Source organism: Bidens hawaiensis, unplaced genomic scaffold, assembly GCF_021521415.1.
Source record: "Bidens hawaiensis isolate Kalapana, Puna unplaced genomic scaffold, B.hawaiensis_p1.1 tig00017066_1, whole genome shotgun sequence".
Classification (NCBI taxonomy): domain Eukaryota; kingdom Viridiplantae; phylum Streptophyta; class Magnoliopsida; order Asterales; family Asteraceae; genus Bidens; species Bidens hawaiensis.
Genome location: NW_027492584.1, coordinates 147,930 through 168,731, shown reverse-complemented (window position 1 = coordinate 168,731; position 20,802 = coordinate 147,930). Strand labels below are relative to the sequence as shown.

The window sequence follows — 20,802 nt, the reverse complement described above, 5'->3', positions numbered from 1 at the left end:
ATACTCCATCGTTTCCATTCTCATACCAAATTTTACCTTGACGCGTTTTTGAGACCTCTTCGTGAAGTATGTCATATATGATTGGTCAATTAATGATGATAAAAAAGAACCGTCAACTTATAAAATAAAGTAAATTCATCATTTACTTCAATATAGTAAAACAATGTTGATGTATCATGTTTAATAATCCCATTCCTTATGCATCTAAACATATTCGTAGTTTTTCAAATATGGATCCATCTTTCCGCTGCACATTTCCTATATATTGATGTTCCAATTCAAATGAATACGAATTAAAATTAACCCAAAAGGAACTAGATCAAAATCAACACATATAAAAAGTTGAACCTTGTTGCAAATCACATTCAATCTTGTCTTAAATCACTTTTAAGACTTAAAAATTGATCTTTGAGAACCCAAAAAATTAATTTCTAAAAACACTACAAGTTTATTTTAGTTTTTATTATTTATTTTAGCTTAGAGTAAACTGCGGTTTTCGTTCCTAGGGTTTGTCCAAATCTGCGGTTTTAGTCCAATAGTTTCAAATGTGCGATTTTCGTCCATGTGGTTTCAATTCACTTGCAATTAAACCCAACCACATTAACCAGGTTAAGTCTGATCGTTAAACCCATCAGCGTGTCACTCACGTGAGGGGCAGTTTTGTCCTTTTTCTCCCCACGCCAGCCCCCTCACGAGAGAGGCTGAGGTGTATTTTGGGAAAAAAAGGACAAAATTGCCTCTTACGTGAGTGACACGCTGATGGGTTTAACGATCAGACTTAACCTGGTTAATGTGGTCGGGTTTAATTGCAAGTAAAACATCAAAGACAAAAATCACACTTTTGAAATTATTTGACTAAAACTACAAACTTGAATAAATCACATGGACGGAAACCACGTACTTAACGTGGTTAATGTATAAACTGATTTTGAAGTTTATAAAATAAGAAAATAATAAAAATGATGTGGTTATGACTGGTGTTTGTTTGTTTGTTGTACGGAGAGAGGTGAGCTTCGGGATAAGCATGGCGGCCATTATTAATCCCTTTACATCCTATCTCAACTTCCAATTTCGTAACAACCTGAAATTAACAAGCTTAACTAGAAGTAAGCTCAATTACAGACCTCTAGTCACTCGCTCCTGCTTAAACCATAGCAATGTTGTGCTCTTTGATGCTGCTAAACACACGGTACCAAACTGTTTTATTTCGACTTAATTTTGATCAGTATATGTCTATTACTTAATTGTTTCATTTTAGGAATTTATAATTTAACCACTTCATAGCAACACATTGTAAGCTTTAACATCTCTCTTATTATTTTGCTGCCCATCATTTTCTTTCTACTGTTTTTTATTATATATAATAACTTATTATTAATAAGGTAATAATAGTTTGTAACTGTTTCTTTTAGGTGGATACATATCTACAAAGTGGCATGGTGGTTGGACTAGGGTCTGGTGTAGCCTCATCTTTTGCTATCGAGTATTTGGGTCACAAACTTCGTGTCGGTCTACTCAAAGACATAGTTGGAATTCCCACGTGAGTGAGTGCATCATTTGAATTACGCGGTGCTACCATATTTTGATAGCATACGTGTGTTTGCATTGCCATTATTTAGGACGCCTGTTTAGACACGATAAGACCTGTTGAACAAAAAAAGTGCGCTATGCAGTTTTTATACTTTTTTAATAATAATTAAAATTAAGAGGCTAGGGTACATTATTTCTCCTTCTTGGTACATAAAACGTACAACTGTCATGCTCAAACCAACAAAGGCAAATGTTCAACGAGTCGTTTTCATGTTTGATTCTTGTGTTAAACACGTAAGACATGAACTGACAGCCCTACCGTTATTGATGCAGTTCTGACCAGATTGCAAGTGAAGCAGAAAAGGCAGGAATACCTCTGCATCAGTACCAAGATAGTACACAAGTGTGATCCGAGTATCCGTTTACTCTCTTGCTGCTGATTGCTTTTTAACTAGGTTTTATATTTAAAACCATATGGAACAAAATTAACATTCTTATATTGATATAATAATTTCACATACTCATACTCCATTACATTTTAGTTATTTATCATAAGATAATGAGAAGGAATGTGAACATGATTCAGAAGATTAAGAAACAGAAAAAGTGTTTGTAACTAAATAAACCGTAACTGATTATAAAGTTTCCTTCTTTTTAGAGCTATAAGCCTTGATAAGATCTTTCCTTTATGGAGATTTTGCTTCAAAACCTGCAACATAATAATACATAATGGAAGATCTTTGCTTATTAGTAATAAGTTTTCCTTAGATGCTACAGTGAATTATACAGCTTTCTTAATAATGAATCCTATATATAATCTGTTGACTTGTTTCTAGATTGATTTCGCATTCAATGATGCTGACATAATGGAAGAAGGAAGCCTAAATATCGTCATTGGTCGTCAAAGACTTCAAGGAGACGAGTCTATAATTGAAGAGAAGGTCAATGCAAAATTATTCGACTTTTTATTTTCATCTTGCCTTTTCCTTTTATATAAAAAAAAGAACCTTCTGCTCTTTCATATATTCATTTTGTCCTTGGTTTTTTATTCTACAGAAAATATTAGATGTGACCGAGAATCTTGTGATAATGGTCAAAGAGAAAAACTACAAAACGGTTGTTGAGGGTTCAATTCCTGTTTTAGTTAAATCTGTAAGTTTCAGTCACTAATAATGATGGAAATCAATTTGTTTAAATCTGTAATATAATAATTATGCTTAAAACTCATATTCTAGGTCAGCTGGATGGACACCGCAGAAGAGATCGATGATCTCTTTGTAGGTGATGCAGAGGTACGGTTTTACACACACACATATATGTATGCATTTATTTAATTATATATGTATATAACTCATACATAGTTTTGTATATGAAGGTATGGAGAAGACCGTCTATGGGGCATGCAGATCCTACGGGAGGCAACTTTCCACTAGTAACAAAAGAAGGACATAATATTCTTGATGTTATATTTACATCTCCTATACCAAACCTTGGTAGCATCACTTGATTCTATAATGAATATCTGTTATGTCAGTTCATGTGCTTCAGACAGATATAATATAAAGGATGTTTCATTTTACATGCAGCTGAAGTAGCAAATCTTCTCAACAGCATTGACGGTGTTGCATGCCATGGCATCATAACTAAAACACCGTTAGTTTCTCTCTCCTTTCTTTGTGATTTTGATAGAAAATATAACCTGAAATGGCCCGTCAAAGACTTCTGTTATAACGGGTCACTGAGATTCTCCTTTTTTCTTTTTTCCTTGTGGGTTGCAGTTGTATAGCAGTGATTGCTGCAGAATCAGGGCTTCGTGTAATTGAAAATAGCATCGCGAGAAGCGTTTAAAACCGACACATACGCTTTCACCTTTTATATCTTATGATACATTTGTATAGAGAACAAACATACCGACATATCAGTAGTAATGAGCTATAGATTCTTGGTTTATAACTTGTGGTGGCATTTACATTATCATATCATCGTTGACATAAGGTAGTAACAATGTTGTTAATTTCATTTTGGTGATTGTACACCCTTAGCTAAGGGTGATGTGGCATGATTAAGCTTTGCAACACTAGACGATGAGTTAATTCGATAACTCCTTTCGGTACATAACTTCTTATGATACCTTAGTAATCATTTTGGTGACTACATTAGTCCATGTAATAATATATAATTATCTCCTTAAACCTTTATTGTAAGTGATACATAGTTAAATACCAAGTGACTAATGGTATCTTGGTTACTCTTCATGGTATGTTTTGGTTCAAATATAAAACTTACTAATCCAAATGGAAATATATGTTATTTTCGGTGTTTGTAAAAGTATATATGACATTATTCCTATAAAAGAATATCAACTACATAATTATGTATGAAAATAACGAGGTGTTGTACTGTTGTACACATGTCCATTCTACGAACACCTCATTGAAGGGTTCTTTTTTATCGTATTATTTTATTTTTATTTTATATTTTGTTGTGTGTTCTTGGTTGAAGATTCACTTATAATATACACTAGTTGTTAATAATTTGCTTTGCTACAAGATTTATACTGTAATATACGGAATTTTGGAGTGATCAAGGAGAAAAAAAAAAAAAAAACTTAATAAATGATGAGTAACTGAAAATTTGTTAATCTGAACATATATTTTTCATATAATAGTAGTAATAATAAATTTTAATTTGTGCATATTGTCAATAGCTAGTATTTGAACGTAATGTGATATTTGATTTATGAATAAAAAAAAATATATGTATGAATAATTATCCAAATCCTTGGAACCAAGCTTAATCCTATTTTTGCTAGATGTATATATTTTGAATGACCCTTATCCCTTCCAACTTATTTACGTAAGCTACAACTAACCACCTACAAATTCTTTGGAATGAATCTCTTGTTGATCAAGTTTCCTTTTGTCAATTTAAATTCTCTCAAATCCTCAACTCTTAAAACATAACCATTCTAGGGCTTCCATGCGACGTCACTGCTCGCCATCCTTCTCCGGTTCCGTTGCGTTGCCGCCAAAGCTTCATCTCGGTTATGTGTTTTCTGGCCACCCATCCCAAACCTCTGTTTATCTCTACCGCATTCTCCACCATCACCTTCTGTTGTAATTAAGTGACGAAGAGAGTCGTCGCCGACGCCGCGCAACTAACATTATGTTATAACCGGATTCATAACCATCACACGCTCGTGTACTTCCACCGCTCTCGCTCTTTGATACGTTCAGTTTGTGTTCGGCTATATATTGAGGTACCGAATCAAAACCTTAGTCTCATTTGAATTTAAAGATATAAATTTTGGTATCGTTTCGATTTGTTCCGGCGACCGCGGTTCGTTTAGTTTTGGTTCCGCGAAGAATATGTGTGTTGTAGATGGGTGCGGTGTGTGAAGCATGTGTATGTCATATTTGTTTATTGTGTGTGTATGGCGTGAGTGTATGGTTCTTGATAACAAAGCGTTGTATGACATTTGCTTTAGAATTGAGAATGCTGATGACTGACGTGTGTGTTTGCATGAGTGCATATATACTGTGTGTGCATGGTGTGTGATTGAATTGTGTTTAAAAGTGTTGGGTTGTGTGTGTGGATGGAGACATGGAGTTGTGTCACTTGTGTATTTTGGGTTTCCAACCATATGATATCAAATTATAAAATCATATTCACATTAGTTGATAAAATAAACTCAACATACTTTATTAGTGGTACTTAATGTAAAGATGAAATAAATTTTGAAACTTTCGACCATCATGACAAAGTAAAGATTTTAAACGCATATGTCGCCGGAGCAAAAGATACCAGCAAAATTAAATTAAGTTTTGTAAATTTAACTCAAACTATTAAAATGTAGGTGTTAGTACAACTTAACGTGGCTCGACTTTGCGTGCTTACTTGTTGACTACTAAGGTACGGATTCTGTTTTTCTTCACTCATAGTATTGGTTCTAGTCCATTTTATATTCGATGTCCGTCACTTCGTAGTGCGGATTTTTGTTATCTAGTTCGGTTTATTCGTATGATATGGTTATATTAATTTTATAGCATGCAATAGGTTATATATATTTTGAATTCATTATTGCATGTTCCTGTTTAAATATCTTTTAGTTATACGACTTTAGTTCAGTACTCTGTTACCCGAGCATTTCTGACTTGTCGTTGGGGCGTCAACGACATGGCACTTATCGTGACAGTGCGTAATCAAAGTTCACGGCGTCTCTGAAAGTACTCATGTAGTACCTTGGCCACTTAGAGGCGTATAGATCGATCTTAGCTCCGACTCCTGACTCCTGACTCCTGACTTCTGTTTGAGATGGAACAATGTGTGCACGCCACCCACACCGTCTCCTTGGTGCATGGACTAGCTAGCTGTGTACCCCTCTGTTTAGGCTCTGGGTGTTTCCGTATTACACGACCTATTTATTTTAACATCATCGTCGTGTATTTTAGTAATTATATTTTGTTTCGCTATATTTCTGGTCCGTTTTGATATGTGTATACGCATTTGGTTAAATTTGAGTATATTCAGATTACGTCCCGATCGTGTATCGGATTATGTTTCGCATCTAATTATAGTTCGGTCTAAAACGTGGTTTTATATCCGCAATAGTTTCAGTTTTATTTCAGTATGTGTTTTGTCTTATGTATGCCTTTACCTGTACTATTGTTCTCTCCGTTGGGCAATTTTTGGCTCAGCCGTATTTTCTTGTTTGTGTCTGTCTTATTTGCTAACAGGTAATTTGGGAAATCGGGGAGATCAGTAATGAGAGTAAAGTGAAGTTCAAGCTTTTTAAAAGTTAATTCATTTTTGTTTAATAATATGACATAGGTTGCATTGATTTTTGATGTATTTTGGATTGTGACATTGATTTGATATCTGTAATAGTGACACGTCAGCCCTCTCCGGGTTGGAGTGTTACATATACTATCGATTGGATCTTATTTTTTTCAATCTTATATTACAAAATTCGGTGGAACTAAAACTTATCATCAAATGATCTCAGCTTTCAAATCATTTGAATTAATAATTATTTAAATTTCAAAATATCTTTTTCAATACTAAATCATTACATGGTTGCTTTCAAATCTACATCAAACAATTCTTAAATAATGTGAGTCAAATAGCGATTTTAATATCTAAACACCTCTGATTACTCTATTAGCTAAATTGTATTTTAAACATTTGAATTATAACTTATTGACCGATAATAATATAAATTATGATCAATATTGTTCATGACTTGCATTGTGCTGTCAAAGACAATCACACTCCATAAAGAAAAACATATTCTTTTACACCAATGAAGTTTCAAATTATCATAAGTCAAACTGTCGAAAATTATCACAAGACAATAAATTCGAACGTGTTAAAATTCAATTCAACTTTTCGTGACGAATTAAACATATCTCCACACATTAATATAATATATAATGTTATCTTATGTTGTAAAGACAGCTCCTTCTCAACTATCAATCTATGATTAAAGCGTTTCACACCACTTTTATGTAATTTCATTTCATTAATCAAACAATTATTATAATTATGATGCTCTTAATATTGGAACTGAGGGTGAATAGACATTGGCGTGTACGGTTGGGTCCGATACCATGAACCCTCCTTTCTGTCCACGTTCTTTTGTTGCGCGTGGGCATTAATATTATTATTATTATTGCAGCTTATCATCATCATCATCATCATCATCATCATCATTTATGATTATCAAACCCATCTTTGCCACAAGAATTCATTCGACCCACCAAACAACAATCATCTTCCATCAATCTTCAACCTCAAGTTTCAATCTTTATGCATCTTTAATCAATTCCCTTTATCTGTAAGTCTTGATCTTTATTTCTTGATAGGTTTTGTTTCAATTTGAACTCTACCCAGATCATAAAAAGATAAATTTTCATTGGTTCTTCAACTGGGTGTGATTATTGATTCAAATCTTGTGATAAAGATTGAAACTTGTAAGGGAATGTTATCTTTTTGGGGAAAAAATTGAAGCTTTGTGCCTTTCATGCAGCAAAAGTTGAATTTGATGTTAGTTTTGTAGATGGGGTTTGGTTGTATTGTGGTTTGATGATTTCAAAATCTTGGATTTGAATTGGGGTTTTCAAGATTTTGTTTCGGGTTGTTGAGTTTGTGAAAAAATATGCAAAGAGTTAGGGTTTCATCACAGCAAGTAGCAGTACAAAAGTTAGGGGATTCACAGATGACATTATCTCCAAAGTTCAAGTTAGCTGCAGTTCAATCGCGCTTACTGGATCCGTTTGTTGAAACCGAGTTAAGTCTTAGAGGCTATCCACTTATTCCCGGTCTTCCTGATGATATTGCTTTAAACTGTCTTCTAAGGCTGCCGGTTTCAAGTCACACGGCTTCAAAAAGCGTTTGCAGACGATGGTATCAGCTATTTGGTAACAAAGAACGGTTCTTTACACGAAGAAAAGAAATGGGGTTTCAAGATCCGTGGTTGTTTATATTATCCTTTCATAAATGTACAAGAAAGATTCAATGGCATGTTCTTGATCTGGTTAATTTCTCATGGCACACGATTCCACAAATGCCTTGTATCGATAAGGTGTGTCCACACGGGCTTAGGTGCGTTTCGTTCCCATTTGAGGGGTCACTTTTCGTGTGTGGAGGTGTGGTATTTGACAGCGATTGCCCTTTGAATATAGTGTTGAAATTTAATGTTCAAAAGAATTGTTGGACCGTGATGAAGAAGATGATAACGGCAAGGTCGTTTTTCGCAAGTGGGGTTATAAATGGAAAGATTTACGTGGCGGGTGGAAACAGTGCCGATTATTTTGAGCTTAATTCTGCTGAGGTTATGGACCCGAGTAAGGGGATTTGGCACCCGATTGCAAAAATGGGGACGTATATGGCGTCTTATGATGCAGCGGTTCTTGATGGAAAGCTTCTTGTGACCGAGGGGTGGTTTTGGCCTTTTTATGTGGTCCCGAGGGGTCAAGTTTATGACCCGAAAACCGATCACTGGGAAAACATGGCGGATGGGCTTAGAGAAGGGTGGACGGGTACGAGTGTGGTGATTTATGGTAACTTGTTTGTTGTAACCGAGCACGAGAGGACTAAAGTTAAGGTGTATGACATGAATAATGACTCGTGGAAAATTGTTGACGGGCCTCCGTTACCGGAGCAGATATGCAAGCCTTTTTCGGTTAATTGTAATAATAATAAGATTTATGTTGTGGGAAAAAACCTTCATGTTGCCGTTGGGTGTATTTTGAGGTTGAACAGTGAGAAAAGCCCGAGCTTTTCGGTTCAATGGGAAGTGGTTGAAGCACCCGAGGCGCTTTGTGATCTGACGCCTTCGAGTACACAGGTTCTCTTCGCGTGATGGTGTGTTTTTGTATGTTTCTTTTTGGTTTTGTATGTTTTGGTTGGTGTTTATGTGAGTATGTTGTGTGTATGCTGTTTATATGATGTTGTATGATGTTTGTTGAATGATATTGTATGTTAATGATGCTTGTATTAAGTTAATTTTGAATACAATAAAGAGTTAGCCCAAACAGAAGTAATTTAGGCTGAATGTTGCATTGCTTGTATTTTTAATATATAGAACTAATGTAAAAAATCAAGAGATTAAGGCTATTGCAGACATAATATTATCAGGTTTTGGATTGAGTTTGAGCGGATTCGGGTTAATATGGTTGACCCGGCTAGCCCGAGTAAGCTAGGTTCTAGCTTTTTTGCATACACGAGTGGCTCGACTGTAAAAAAAGAAAAGTTGACACTTATATCTAAAAGTGACCAAGTTTTTACTTTTTAGCGCTTGACCATGCTTGATTCACATTCGATTTTTTTTCCGGTTCAATGGGAAGTGGTTTTGTGTCTTCTAGTAATCGTAGGGAGTCACGATATTCCCACGGGTTAAGATCTTAAGAAAATAAAATTTAGAATTTGCTTTTAAGTCCTCAAAAAGGTTGAGTCGGCCTTGTCCACGGGTCTTATTTCAAATCGTTTCATAGATGTATGGGCATTTGACCGATATGTCAACATCATCTCCGGTAAGTTATTGACTATATATCAATATCATATACTCTTGACCACATTTAAGATAGATGTAGTCCGGGTTGGCATATCCTATGCATGCTAGTTGTGATGCTCTCAACGTCTATATGCGATACATGACACTTTAGTTTACGGGATGGAATTCCTAATAGTAGAGTGATGTGGTGGATTTAATCTCGATTGAAGCTTCCTGCAGCGTGGTTATTTCTCATTCTCGTGTATTACTGGAGTTGACGCCAGGGGCGGATTCAGTATTGAGCCAGGGGGAGCATATGCACCCCCTCAAATTCGTATTTTCTTCTATAAACTTCTACTATATTAGGTCCAAAGACCCCAAGTGTCCCATCCGTGTTTTTTTAGTGCCCCAAACTCAACTTTCCGAGCCAACTTTTCAAACGCAAGTGTAGTTTTTCTTTCACAAAATAACAATTAAGCTTAGATTATTTAATTATCTAATCACTTCATCAATTAGTTTTTAATATAGTGCTATATTTGTTAGTTTAATCAGACCATTATAAAAGTTAGACCAAAATATGATAGTAGTAAGAGTATCATTTCTTTTTTGTAATTCTACACTATTTAACTTAAAAAAAAATTATTTGTACATAAGAGTGTTTTGTGGCGTAACAATTATGCAAAGGCTTTTCTTAACTGTAATATGTGTTTTGTTATTGTGTTTTGGGGAAATTTATTGCTTACATTTTTATACTTTGTTTATTTAATGTAATTTCATTTGACCAGGCCCATTTTGGTTTGGTTTGACTTGACCCATTCTAGGTTGACCGTTTTTTGCGCCCACTGGCAAAATTTTTTGGATCCTACAAGGCTATTTACACATTGTATTATTACGCAAATTGAATGGATTATTACACTAAACTGGGGTTTGGATACTTAATACTTGGGATTTTGTTATAATATTTAAGTGCATAAAAAGTTGATTATAGTGCCATAGTATGACACTTAGTAGATTAGATCATTAGATTAGTAGGTTTAATGTGATCTAGATCTTTTGGCTTTTTTACACCTTGTGTATTGATAATTTGATATTATATTATATGATTATAATTTAATATTGTTGTTAACTTGCTAGTTGCAACATGTACCCTCTATAAGTTGAATTGAGTTGAAAGTGACATCTAACAAGTCCAGTTAAAAACATTAAGCTAAAATCAACTATACTCGTTTCGTAAACCATTCAAATCAACTAGGGGTGTCATTTTTACCCAACACTGAACCCGAATAACACGTAGCCCAAACTTGAATAAACCCGAAACCCAAAACCCGGTTAAGATGGAACCTGAAACCCAAAGGTAGTATTCGGGTCGGTAATTGGGTTAAAAAAAGCTTAATCGGCTAATCTAAATTTACTTAAAATATTGTCAGTTATAAATACACACACATGATGAACCAAAAAGTTTAGTTTTCCCCCATATGTTTTTCAATAGAAAAGTCCGGCTATCACTTAAATAATCAGTTATTGTGTTAGATAGTGATGTCGCTTATTTGAGCTACAAAAAGGTTTGGTTAATAGTAAATACTATCTTAAAGATGATATGATAAAACATGCATTGTAGCTTATGCTTAAAACCCCAAATATCGATTAGCCTTACCCAAACAAAATCGAAACCGATTACTCGAATTCTATTTGGATCGGTAAACAGATAGAACTAGATTTTCGCCGGGCAGGTTATTAAATCTCGGGCGGTGGTAAAACCCAAGTGTTGTCGATTCTGAGCCTTGAGATAGTAAGTCGACACGAATTCGGTCGGTTAAGGTGACATGTGTTATTGTACCGAAATTAAAACCAAATATATAAACAAAAACTATAATAGTTGAAATGGACCAATATGGTGGCGTCAGCCGATAAAACTCGAACGTTGGTAAAAGCCAATCGTTGTCGATCCTGGAACTTCAACAAAAAAAACTGACGTTAGTTCGGTTTTCATTATGTTTGTTACGTTGACAGAACTTGCGCCCGGCAGGTTATTAAAACTCGGAGTACGGTGGTAAAACCAAGTGTTGTCGGTCCCAAGCATGAGCTGGTAAGTCGACACAAATTTGGTCGGTTTTGGCAACGTGTGTTATTGTACCGGAATTAAAACAAATATAAAACAAAAAAGTATAAAAGTTGAGGTGAACCAACAGGGTGACATCAGTCGGTAAACCACGAGCGTTGTTAAAAGTCGATTGTTGTTAATCCCGGAACTAAAACACAAAAAAGTGACGTTCGCTCGGTTTTCGTTACATTCGTTTCGATGACTAAACTAAAAAAACAAAAACAAACTTTACGGACCAGTTCGGTGCCGCCAAGTGGCCAATAAGACACTAGCGGCACCAAACTTTTTATTTATTATATACTAGAATTTTACCCGGCTCAATGCGCCGGATAGTTGGTTGGTATAACCCTAGCGTTATGATGGAAAGTCAACGTGAATTCGATCAGTATCGGTTACGGTCGTTATGGTATAAACACGTTGAAAATCCAACCGTTAAAACCACAAAATATAAATTCGTCAAAATTAATATATAAAAAACAATATATTTAAAACGATGTTTATTCGGTCGGTAAAACACAAGCATTGCGGTCCCCGGTGTTGCGGGGGTAGGTCGGTAAAACCATGCGCTGGAAAACCAGAGCGTTACGACAGTCGATGTGAATTCGGTCAGTTTCAATTACGGTATAACCAGCGTTTGTAAAACCCAATTGTTAAAATCCAAAAAAATAAATTCGTCAAATTAACAAATAAGAAATCTATATATTTAAAACAATGTTTATTCGGTCAGTAAACCCAAGCGTTGCAGTCCCCAGTTTTGTGTCCGTGAGTCGGTAAAACCCAGACGTTGTCGGTGTTGCGCGTTGTGGCGGTAAGGAGACACAAATTCGGTGGTTTTGGATGTGTTTGATATGGTACCAGGACTAATAAAATAAATAAAACCCCCGGTGTTGGTAAAAACCGAGTGTTGTGAGTTCGAGCATTGCGATGGTGAATCGGTAAAACTTGGGCGTTGGTAATACCTGAGCATTGTCGGGCATGGATATTATGGCGCTAAGTCTACGCAAGTTTGGTCGATTTTTAATATGTTCGTTAAGATATCAGACTAAAACCAAAAAAAAGAAAAAAAATTGGTCTGGTCAATGGTGCGGTGCCACTTGGACCAGTAAATGGCCAAGCGGCACCAAACTTCACAATCATATATAGTAATAACTAATATTTCTACCTGGCGCGTTGTGCCGGGGCAGCCGGCAAAACCGTAGTGTTGAAACCTGAACATTGGTAAAACCTAAGTGTTACGACAATGAGTCGACACGAATTCGGTTAGTACCTGCTGCGTTCATTACGATATAGACACCGCTGATAACATCTGAGCGTTGAAACCCAAAATTTAATTCATCAAATTAACATAGAATAAAAACATTAACATATAAGAAATTTTTTTAAGACGATGTTTATTTGGTTGGCAAACCCAGGCGGTGGTAAAACCGAAGTGTATTTTATTCCGAGCATTGAGGCGGTAACTTCACACAAATTCGGTCGGTTTTAATTATGTACGATACGGTACCGGAACTAAAAAACGAAAAAAAATATAAAAATTGAGGTGGACAAACAACCAATTTGGGGAGGGGGCGGGGGTCGGTAAACTTGCGCATTAAGCGTTGCCGGTCATGGACTTTAAATAAAACAACGAGTTTACACAGCTCGGTCGGTTTCTTTCAGGTTTATTATAGTACCGGGATTAAAACAAAAAAAGTTGACGTCTGGTCGATTTCCATTACGTTTGTTATTGTAATTGAACCAAAAAACAAAACAAAAGGTCCTCGACTAATATGATGCTGCCAAGTGGCCCAATAGGCTACTTACGACATCAAAGTTGTCTTTTATATATATTAGTAATAATAATTCCTATAACAAAAAAAATCCGAACACCACCCTAAAACCAACCCGAGTTGATATCGTAAAAAACAACATCAGATCTTCTTCATAGTATATTACTATTATAATGATAATGACTTTTTAAATAAATATTTTTAATAATATATACATACTATTTTTTATTTTATATATATATATATATATATTATGATTTCACATATAATAATAATATTGTACGGACAAAGCTTCCATCCTGGTTTTGTTTCCGGGTGAATCTGAACCACGAAATTGTCCAAGACGACAACTTTCTCATTACTCATTACCAACATCATCGAATTCATTTCAACCGGAAGAAGCTTCAAACAGGTCATTCAAACCCTACTTCTGCATGTAATCTCAGCTAATTAAATCCCAACAATTACGGGTTTCTGTTTTTCATTCAAAACCAATTTTCTGGGACCAATTTGGTTAATCATACCTTTAATTCAAATTCAATTTGCTGAAAATTGATGTTTGCTTTGACTTCAAATACTTGTTTTTTTAATCTGCAATTTAGGTGAATCAGAGCAGTAATCTCAAATTCAAGATTTTGTTTTTATTAGTTTAATGGCTTCATCAGTTGTGCCTGTAGCATATATAATACATATTAAATAAAAAAATAAAGATTATTGAATATGTAGTAACTAGTAGTCTAGTAGTAGTAGTGTTCATTCTAATCCAAATTTAAGTTTTTGAAATATTATTATGCCATTATAATATCTTCTTTTATGATGCTGATAGATCCAAGTTCATCAAAATCTGTGGTTGGCATTCACATAGCATCATGTCCTCTGCTGCTCCTCAGATTCCCGGTAATTGTCATGATTTTTTGTATTTTATGCTTCATATGATGTATGCAACTATGCATCTTGTACAATTGTCTTTCGTGTCCACGGGTTTTGGGTAACGGGTCAATCCGGGTGCGAGCTTTAACTAGTAATTGTTTAGTGCGGGCTGAGTCGTTGATACAACACTTTTTTGTTTCCACTTTTTTAATCTTTATTACAGTTAATGCTTTTGATAAGATCATAACAAATTTCTTATTACAATAATAATCTGAATGTTTTGAGTACAGTTTAAGTATCTTTCAACCCGTTTAACCAGACCCGACCCATTTTCTTCAACTGTTCTATAATTGGCTAAATTATTTAATTTGACCCGTTTGGGATTAAGCATAACACGAATAAGCTGTTTCATAAGTAAACGAGTGAAAAATGCCACCTTTCAGTATGCATTGCCTTCATGATGTGTATATATAGTTAGACATAAATTTATGATTTTTTTTAAAAAACAGATCATAACAGAAGTGAGACCGGTCAAACCCAAAAGGATGGTCAAATTCAGTCCTCACCTTCTGCAACTGCAAACGGCATGCCTCATCCTTCAAACGTCCAATACCCAACATTGGGATCTCTCTCTTTCGAAAACTAGTATGGGATATCCGTCATTAGGCGTTAGGCCCATTATTTAAGCCTTTCAGGGTGTCTAATAGTTTTGTTACTGCTTGTTTCTGTTGAAGTTAATGCATATATAATCACAGGGCCAAGCAGCTTATCCTTATCCAGATCCATATTACGGCTTGTCCTTATCCACTCCCTATGAAACACAACCGTATCCAACTCATCCGTATCCGGTGCCGCCTATGGTACGCTTCCTCCTTGTTCATATTTTGACCCGTTTGACACATTTAGTTATTTTACTTGTTGGACCCGTTTGCATCTACTTCAGGTACATCTTCAGTTAATGGGAATTCAGCAAGGTGGTGTTCCGCTCCCATCAGATACAGCTGAGGAGCCGGTTTTCGTGAATGCTAAACAATATCATGGAATCTTGAGGCGCAGACAGTGTCGTGCAAAAGCTGAATCTGAAAATAAAGCTCACAAGTCTAGAAAGGTAAATTAAAAATGTTATATAATGTCATATGCTTTGTGTATTACTTGCATGTAGGTCTGGTCTTTTCAGCAGAATTAAGGTTTAAATATTATTAATTTGTATAAATTCTGTGAGCTAATGTCTATGAAACTTTAGCAGCCGTACTTGCATGAATCGAGGCATTTGCATGCACTGAGAAGAAGCAGAGGGTGTGGTGGTCGGTTTGAGAAAAAAAGATAAGCAAAAAAAGGAGGGGTCTGATGATAACTCTCAGGTGAAAGATATCAATCTCAACTCTGATAAACCCTAGAAAGTTAATTAAAAATCATCAAGCTTTACTGCGGTTTCGAGTGTATAGTCAAGTCAAGGTCCGTGCTTTTTAGCTTTCGTGTCGTCTGTTTTTGGTTATCTTTCATACCCTGGATCTGTTTTTGCTGGTTTGTTGAACATGAATTCAAGTTGTATTCAGGAATAGTGAGGTGTTTTTTTTTTGTGGTTAGATATATGTTGATGTTATGGCTGATATGTTGAATAAGTTGTGGTATATTTGTGCAACTATCAATGTGTTGAGTGGTCTTTTCTTGCTAGAAAAAGAGTTCTGGCATTCCATTGTCCAAAATCAATAGAATTGTTGATGTACAATTGTGTGGTTTTATAAAATTTTAGATCCCGTTGGTTAGCAGGGTATAGACAAGTCCGTGAGTTTTTCCTAATAATGGATTCTTATGGTTAAAGAAAAAACTAGCTAGAAACACCTTAGGATGCATGCAACTTAACAAACAAAACTAGGAAACTGTAATAACTTTGTGAAAACTAAAATTATATTTTAAACTTTTTACTTTGATTCTATAAAGCCAGTTGTTAAACTCTTGGAAATGTTATTAGATCTTTACCATGCAATTATACTTTCTGAAGGCATACATCAATAATTTATGCTAAACATCATTACATTATCATCTTATTTGTTGTCATGATCAATAAATCAACTCGCTAACGAGGAATATTACATAATAAAAACGTGTTCATGCCACAAAATTGATCCAGTAAACACCACTCAAGATTTGATATGTACTTAGCTGGCCAACAGCACCATAACACATAAGATCAAAAAACCGGGCTTGACACGAAGCCTACATACGCGCACTATCTGCAAAAAGCAAATTTTTTCGTAACTTAAATCTCCAAGTCACAAAATTCTGCATCATTGTTGTAGTCGGTTTGATATTGGCTGTACGTGTCATCAAAATCAGTCTTATGGAATACGAGGCTGGCTACCGCTCTATCAATAACATTTGTTTTATATTCTGAATCTCCTGTTTCTCCCGCCCTGTCAATTAACAAGATAGTTTTTCAGGTTATGTTTAATCGGTGTATATTTAATACATAAATTAAAGAAGCAGATTATTATTGAAATAATATAGTGTTTGTAAAATCATATTTCACACTATATTATAGAAACATGCATTCACTATGAGTGAAGAACACAATGTTATTTATACATACATGCATGATGCATATATACATACATACCTCCATGTATCATCGTTAGAAGTCATCATACATTGTTTTGAGCTTTCCGCAAGTCGGTAGAAAGCATCACGTAAGCAAATGCGAGTTTTATCTGTTAACTGAAACGAAAATACAAATATATATGAAGTGTGTTCATAAGTTCACGCAACTTATGAAATTCCAATTATACCCCTGTAACTCTCACCTGTGCAGTCACCCTTTCAAGATCATTCAATACAGGTTCCTCCATTAAGTTCTCATTGCCAGTATACTGATAAAAAAAATTAGCAAATGAATTATAAAAACATCAATTATTACACAAACATAACAATTAACAACCTTTGACTATGCAGGTCAACTCGAAATGTTCATCTCACCTCTGGCATTTGATAAGTTGATGAATTTACCGTTTTGCCCTCGGTGATATCAGCTTTAGTTGGATCTTCTTCAAGTAATGACCTGCTGCAAAAGATACACCATGAGTATGCAAACTAACAAGAAAAAACACATGTTTACTTGACCGAAAACTATCAGATTAATTACTTTGACCGAAAAGAGTCAACACTCGAAACTAAATATATTAGTGAAAATGGATCAGGAAAGAGTCAAAACAAGACCTGACCGGATCCGACCCGCTTCTTACCATCCAAAAGAGTGAATCTTGAGGACAAAATGGAGCAGTTGACCCGTTTTAATTAGTAGTAATCGAATTCGAAGACATGTAATACGAAATTAAATGGAGAATCTTAATTCCCAAAAGTTGAGCATGTACAAGAATAAGTCATTATCATCCATGCGATTGATTCTGGCTTCTTCCTCTGTAAACTGTTGGAAATCCACTTCGTCGTTCCACAAAAGAGACCCACCGTTGTTGCATAGCTGATCATGTGTCATCATGTTCGAATCAAGATTCTTTTTCGGATAAGAATTCCCAAAACCATTCATTCCCCATTGTAACCAATTTTCAGGTGATGATGATGATATCATCTGTGCTTGTTCATAACCCTTTGGAACAACAAGATCTTCTACTTCGTTACCGAAATACCACTCCATGGTATTCATTAATCACTACAGATTAAAACAACACTTGAAGGTCAAAGATCAGTCATATAATATTTGATATTATTATTTCTCTAAACAATAACAATTAATACTTTGTAATTATTGTAATAATTATTTCTCTATAACTCTACAAATAACATTGATTCGCATTAGGTAAAACTAAAAGTGAGTCTAAGATATGAATATCTGACACGACGCGAACCTAACACAAATCCACGGGTTTGGGTAAGTTTCAGATCGAGCCTGAAGACATGTTTAGCTAAACAGGTTGTTATTGTGTCAACTTGACTGGTTCACGAGCTGATCCGTTGAACCTAACTATTTATTTATTTATTATATTTTATTTTATTAAAAGAACTTAATTTATGTATGCATTTTTATACAGAAATTTCAAATTTTACAAATAAAGGGGGGCATATATTAAACATAATCGGTTATAACAAAATAAATATGTAAATTTTCAGAATCTGAAAGCATTAATATGAAAAAAGATATACTTTTTCGTGTTGTGTCAACCAGTAAATTTGCAGGTCGTGTTGGGTTCACGTGTGTGACACAATTTCAAGTTTGTATTGTGTTCAGGTTATATGAAATTTCCGTACGAAACGTTTAGCAGCTTAAAAGCCAACTGGAAAAAGGTTTTATATAATAATATGAAGAGATCTTGAAACCTTAGTCACTTAGATTACATTCACAAGTTAATAAAATAGAAAAGACGAAAACTTTGATAAAACCCAACTTAGATCAATTAGAGTAATAACAAGAAGCTGGAAAATGAAAAGAGTTTCTTCAAGTAAGAACAAGAATCACCACTAAACTTGCAGACAATAATAATAATAATAATAATAATAATAATAACTGACCTGAACTGAACAGAAGAAGATGGAATCGAATGAGAAATGAATAAAGGACTTGTGTGTGTTGAATAGAAATGAATAGAATTGAGATGAAAGATTGTGGTGGTGTAGAGGTCAATATCAAGATCAAGAGAAACACAGACAGAGTGGTGGGGTGGCCCGGTGGGGGGATAATAATAATAATAATAATAATAACAATAATAATAATTTGTGGATGGAAATGATGGGAGTGAATTAGTGGCTAACAACAGACCTCCATCTAAATATGTCTTCTCAGTTATCCACGTTGGTTTACCTGGGACCCACTCTCTACTATGAATCTATCAAATGATTTGTATTTTACTATTTTGTACCTCACTGAAGAGGTAGGTCCCAGCAGAGCCCAGTTGGACCCGCAAGACTCACCTTAAACAGGGACGTCTGCGCAGAAACCAACTGGATCCGCAGGACCAACCATGCTCAGAGACGTGACGTCCTTACGCGCAGTACGCAAGCTGTTCCCACAGGAAATGCCTCCCAATGGTGAAGGACTCCGCCTGTCCCCGCAGCCTCGGATACAAGCCATCAGGGAAGGCCACCCGCGCAGCAAGGCTACACGCACAAGGCACTTAGCTCTCAATCACTCAGTGTCACCTGAAGGAATGAGCGAAGCCGGGAACAATCCCGCACAAGGGCGGGAGGGGGAATACTCCCGCCCAAATAAGCCAGTCCGTACGATACGGGAAGATCTTCTGTACTGTACCTGACGAGGTATGGGAAAAAGATCTGACTAAAGATACGACAGCTTATTGACAACAGTATGGCGAGCAGCATGCTCCTGTACTGTATGTCACTATTAGCCGCTGCCTACTCACCAACTACTGCCATACCACGTGCATAGCCGGCAGTTGGTGGAAAAGGAATAGTACACAGCAGGCCTGGTCACTATCAGCCGCTGCCTACCCACCAACTACCAGCAGGGCACGTGCGTAGGCCACTGTTGGTGGAACAGGAACACTGTTGCAGCCGGCCACACCTTCTTGGAAACCTACCTTCGGCTATAAATACCACAAATGGTATGACCATCTCATCTTACCATATTCTCATCATATTATACCTGATATCTGCTCTAGCAATCTCTTAATATACATTTATATTTAAAGAGCAATCTAGTCTGATTCTCACGCCGGAGGGTGGTCACAAGGAGGAACCCCCCCTTCTCAGTGACAAGCTCACGGTGTCTGTTTTGCAGGTTATCAGAAGAACCATCTTCTCTGGGTCTAACCCCTCGTAGGAAACATCTATCTAACCCCCAGGTTACTCGTAATCTGCCCGGGGTCCGGTTAGTGTTTCTTCATTGGCGCCATCCGTGCATAAAGCTAGAACTTTATTTTTCTCCAGTTTTTTCAAACTTTTAGAAAGATGGTTAAAGAAATTCCGGTAACCACAACCCCAGCTACTGGGGGGAATACCGGCTACACAGTTTTTACAAACACTACCCCGGCTACCAAAGCCGGGGCAAGTGAAGTAAATTTTACGAACACTACCCCAGTTACCCAAGCTGGGGCAAGTGCAGTAAATGATCGCCCACTGGGATTCACCGATACCCAGTTTGAAAAACGAAGACTCCCCCGCCAAACTCTCGATGAAGTTAAGGCATGGGCGGAGGCACGTCAGAGGGAATTCCAAGCTGAGTTGGACGAACGCTTGCGTTCCGTCCAACAGGCTGATGAATTCGAAGATTACTTGGACAATAACTCGGAATCCGACTCCGACGCGAACCCTCGCCATAGAGCAAAAGGGAAGCGTAAGGAAACGGACTCCCAACTGAGAAGGCATTTTGGAGAAGCCTTCAAACCAAAAAACACAGGTGGAAGTCCACGTGACTTCTCCAAAACATTCAGACCAAACGTTGCAAATGCAGGAACGTCCAAATTTGCAAGGGACATTGCAGAAGCAATTGCCCCAAAAAGTGCCAAACAAATGTCCAGCATAGGTACATATGATGGTACATCCGACCCAGATGATCATTTGAACAGATTCAT

General features: G+C 36.1%; 3 protein-coding genes and 1 pseudogene across 6 annotated transcripts; 3 read left to right on the top strand and 1 right to left on the bottom strand.

The window, feature by feature from the left end:
- The first annotated feature begins 1,081 nt into the window (after positions 1–1,081).
- LOC143552969 (putative ribose-5-phosphate isomerase 4, chloroplastic) lies at positions 1,082–3,702 on the top strand. The gene is made up of 9 exons (XM_077043058.1): positions 1,082–1,189; positions 1,413–1,540; positions 1,864–1,933; positions 2,367–2,471; positions 2,587–2,682; positions 2,766–2,822; positions 2,906–3,023; positions 3,117–3,183; positions 3,309–3,702. The coding sequence occupies exons 2-9, from the start codon at positions 1,437–1,439 to the stop codon at positions 3,376–3,378; spliced, it is 687 nt and encodes a 228-aa protein (XP_076899173.1). The 5' UTR covers positions 1,082–1,189; positions 1,413–1,436; the 3' UTR covers positions 3,379–3,702.
- Positions 3,703–7,136: 3,434 nt separating this feature from the next.
- On the top strand, positions 7,137–9,075 carry LOC143552997 (F-box/kelch-repeat protein At1g30090-like). The gene is made up of 2 exons (XM_077043081.1): positions 7,137–7,366; positions 7,559–9,075. The coding sequence occupies exon 2, from the start codon at positions 7,688–7,690 to the stop codon at positions 8,891–8,893; it is 1,206 nt and encodes a 401-aa protein (XP_076899196.1). The 5' UTR covers positions 7,137–7,366; positions 7,559–7,687; the 3' UTR covers positions 8,894–9,075.
- A 4,600-nt stretch (positions 9,076–13,675) lies between these two features.
- LOC143552968 (nuclear transcription factor Y subunit A-4-like) lies at positions 13,676–15,844 on the top strand (annotated as a pseudogene). The gene is made up of 6 exons (XR_013138744.1): positions 13,676–13,805; positions 14,220–14,290; positions 14,773–14,884; positions 15,018–15,123; positions 15,207–15,371; positions 15,510–15,844. The product of XR_013138744.1 is annotated as a nuclear transcription factor Y subunit A-4-like (transcript).
- A 290-nt stretch (positions 15,845–16,134) lies between these two features.
- LOC143552966 (protein LNK4-like) lies at positions 16,135–17,944 on the bottom strand. 3 transcript variants are annotated; one of them, XM_077043056.1, is made up of 5 exons: positions 17,632–17,944; positions 17,237–17,321; positions 17,065–17,130; positions 16,881–16,978; positions 16,135–16,677 (listed from the first exon to the last, which is right to left on the bottom strand). In XM_077043056.1, the coding sequence occupies exons 1-5, from the start codon at positions 17,919–17,921 to the stop codon at positions 16,524–16,526; spliced, it is 693 nt and encodes a 230-aa protein (XP_076899171.1). In that variant the 5' UTR covers positions 17,922–17,944; the 3' UTR covers positions 16,135–16,523. The 3 variants fall into 3 exon arrangements, 2 of the variants coding, with proteins under 2 accessions (XP_076899171.1, XP_076899172.1); XM_077043057.1 differs by having other exon boundaries at positions 17,237–17,318; XR_013138743.1 differs by lacking the exon at positions 16,135–16,677 and having other exon boundaries at positions 16,880–16,978; positions 17,065–17,321; positions 17,503–17,754.
- Between the last annotated feature and the right edge of the window lie 2,858 nt (positions 17,945–20,802).

Bases quoted from the DNA above. Each gene is read 5' to 3' on its own strand.
- LOC143552969 (XM_077043058.1), top strand. From the start codon at position 1,437: ATGGTGGTTGGACTAGGGTCTGGTGTAGCCTCATCTTTTGCTATCGAG. The intron at 1,541-1,863 runs GTGAGTGAGTGC...TTATTGATGCAG, and splicing joins GACATAGTTGGAATTCCCAC to TTCTGACCAGATTGCAAGTG. The intron at 1,934-2,366 runs GTGTGATCCGAG...ACTTGTTTCTAG, and splicing joins AGTACCAAGATAGTACACAA to ATTGATTTCGCATTCAATGA.
- LOC143552997 (XM_077043081.1), top strand. From the start codon at position 7,688: ATGCAAAGAGTTAGGGTTTCATCACAGCAAGTAGCAGTACAAAAGTTA.
- LOC143552966 (XM_077043056.1), bottom strand. From the start codon at position 17,921: ATGAATACCATGGAGTGGTATTTCGGTAACGAAGTAGAAGATCTTGTT. The intron at 17,322-17,631 runs GTACATGCTCAA...TATCTTTTGCAG, and splicing joins GATGATAATGACTTATTCTT to CAGGTCATTACTTGAAGAAG. The intron at 16,979-17,064 runs GTGAGAGTTACA...TTTTCGTTTCAG, and splicing joins TTGAAAGGGTGACTGCACAG to TTAACAGATAAAACTCGCAT.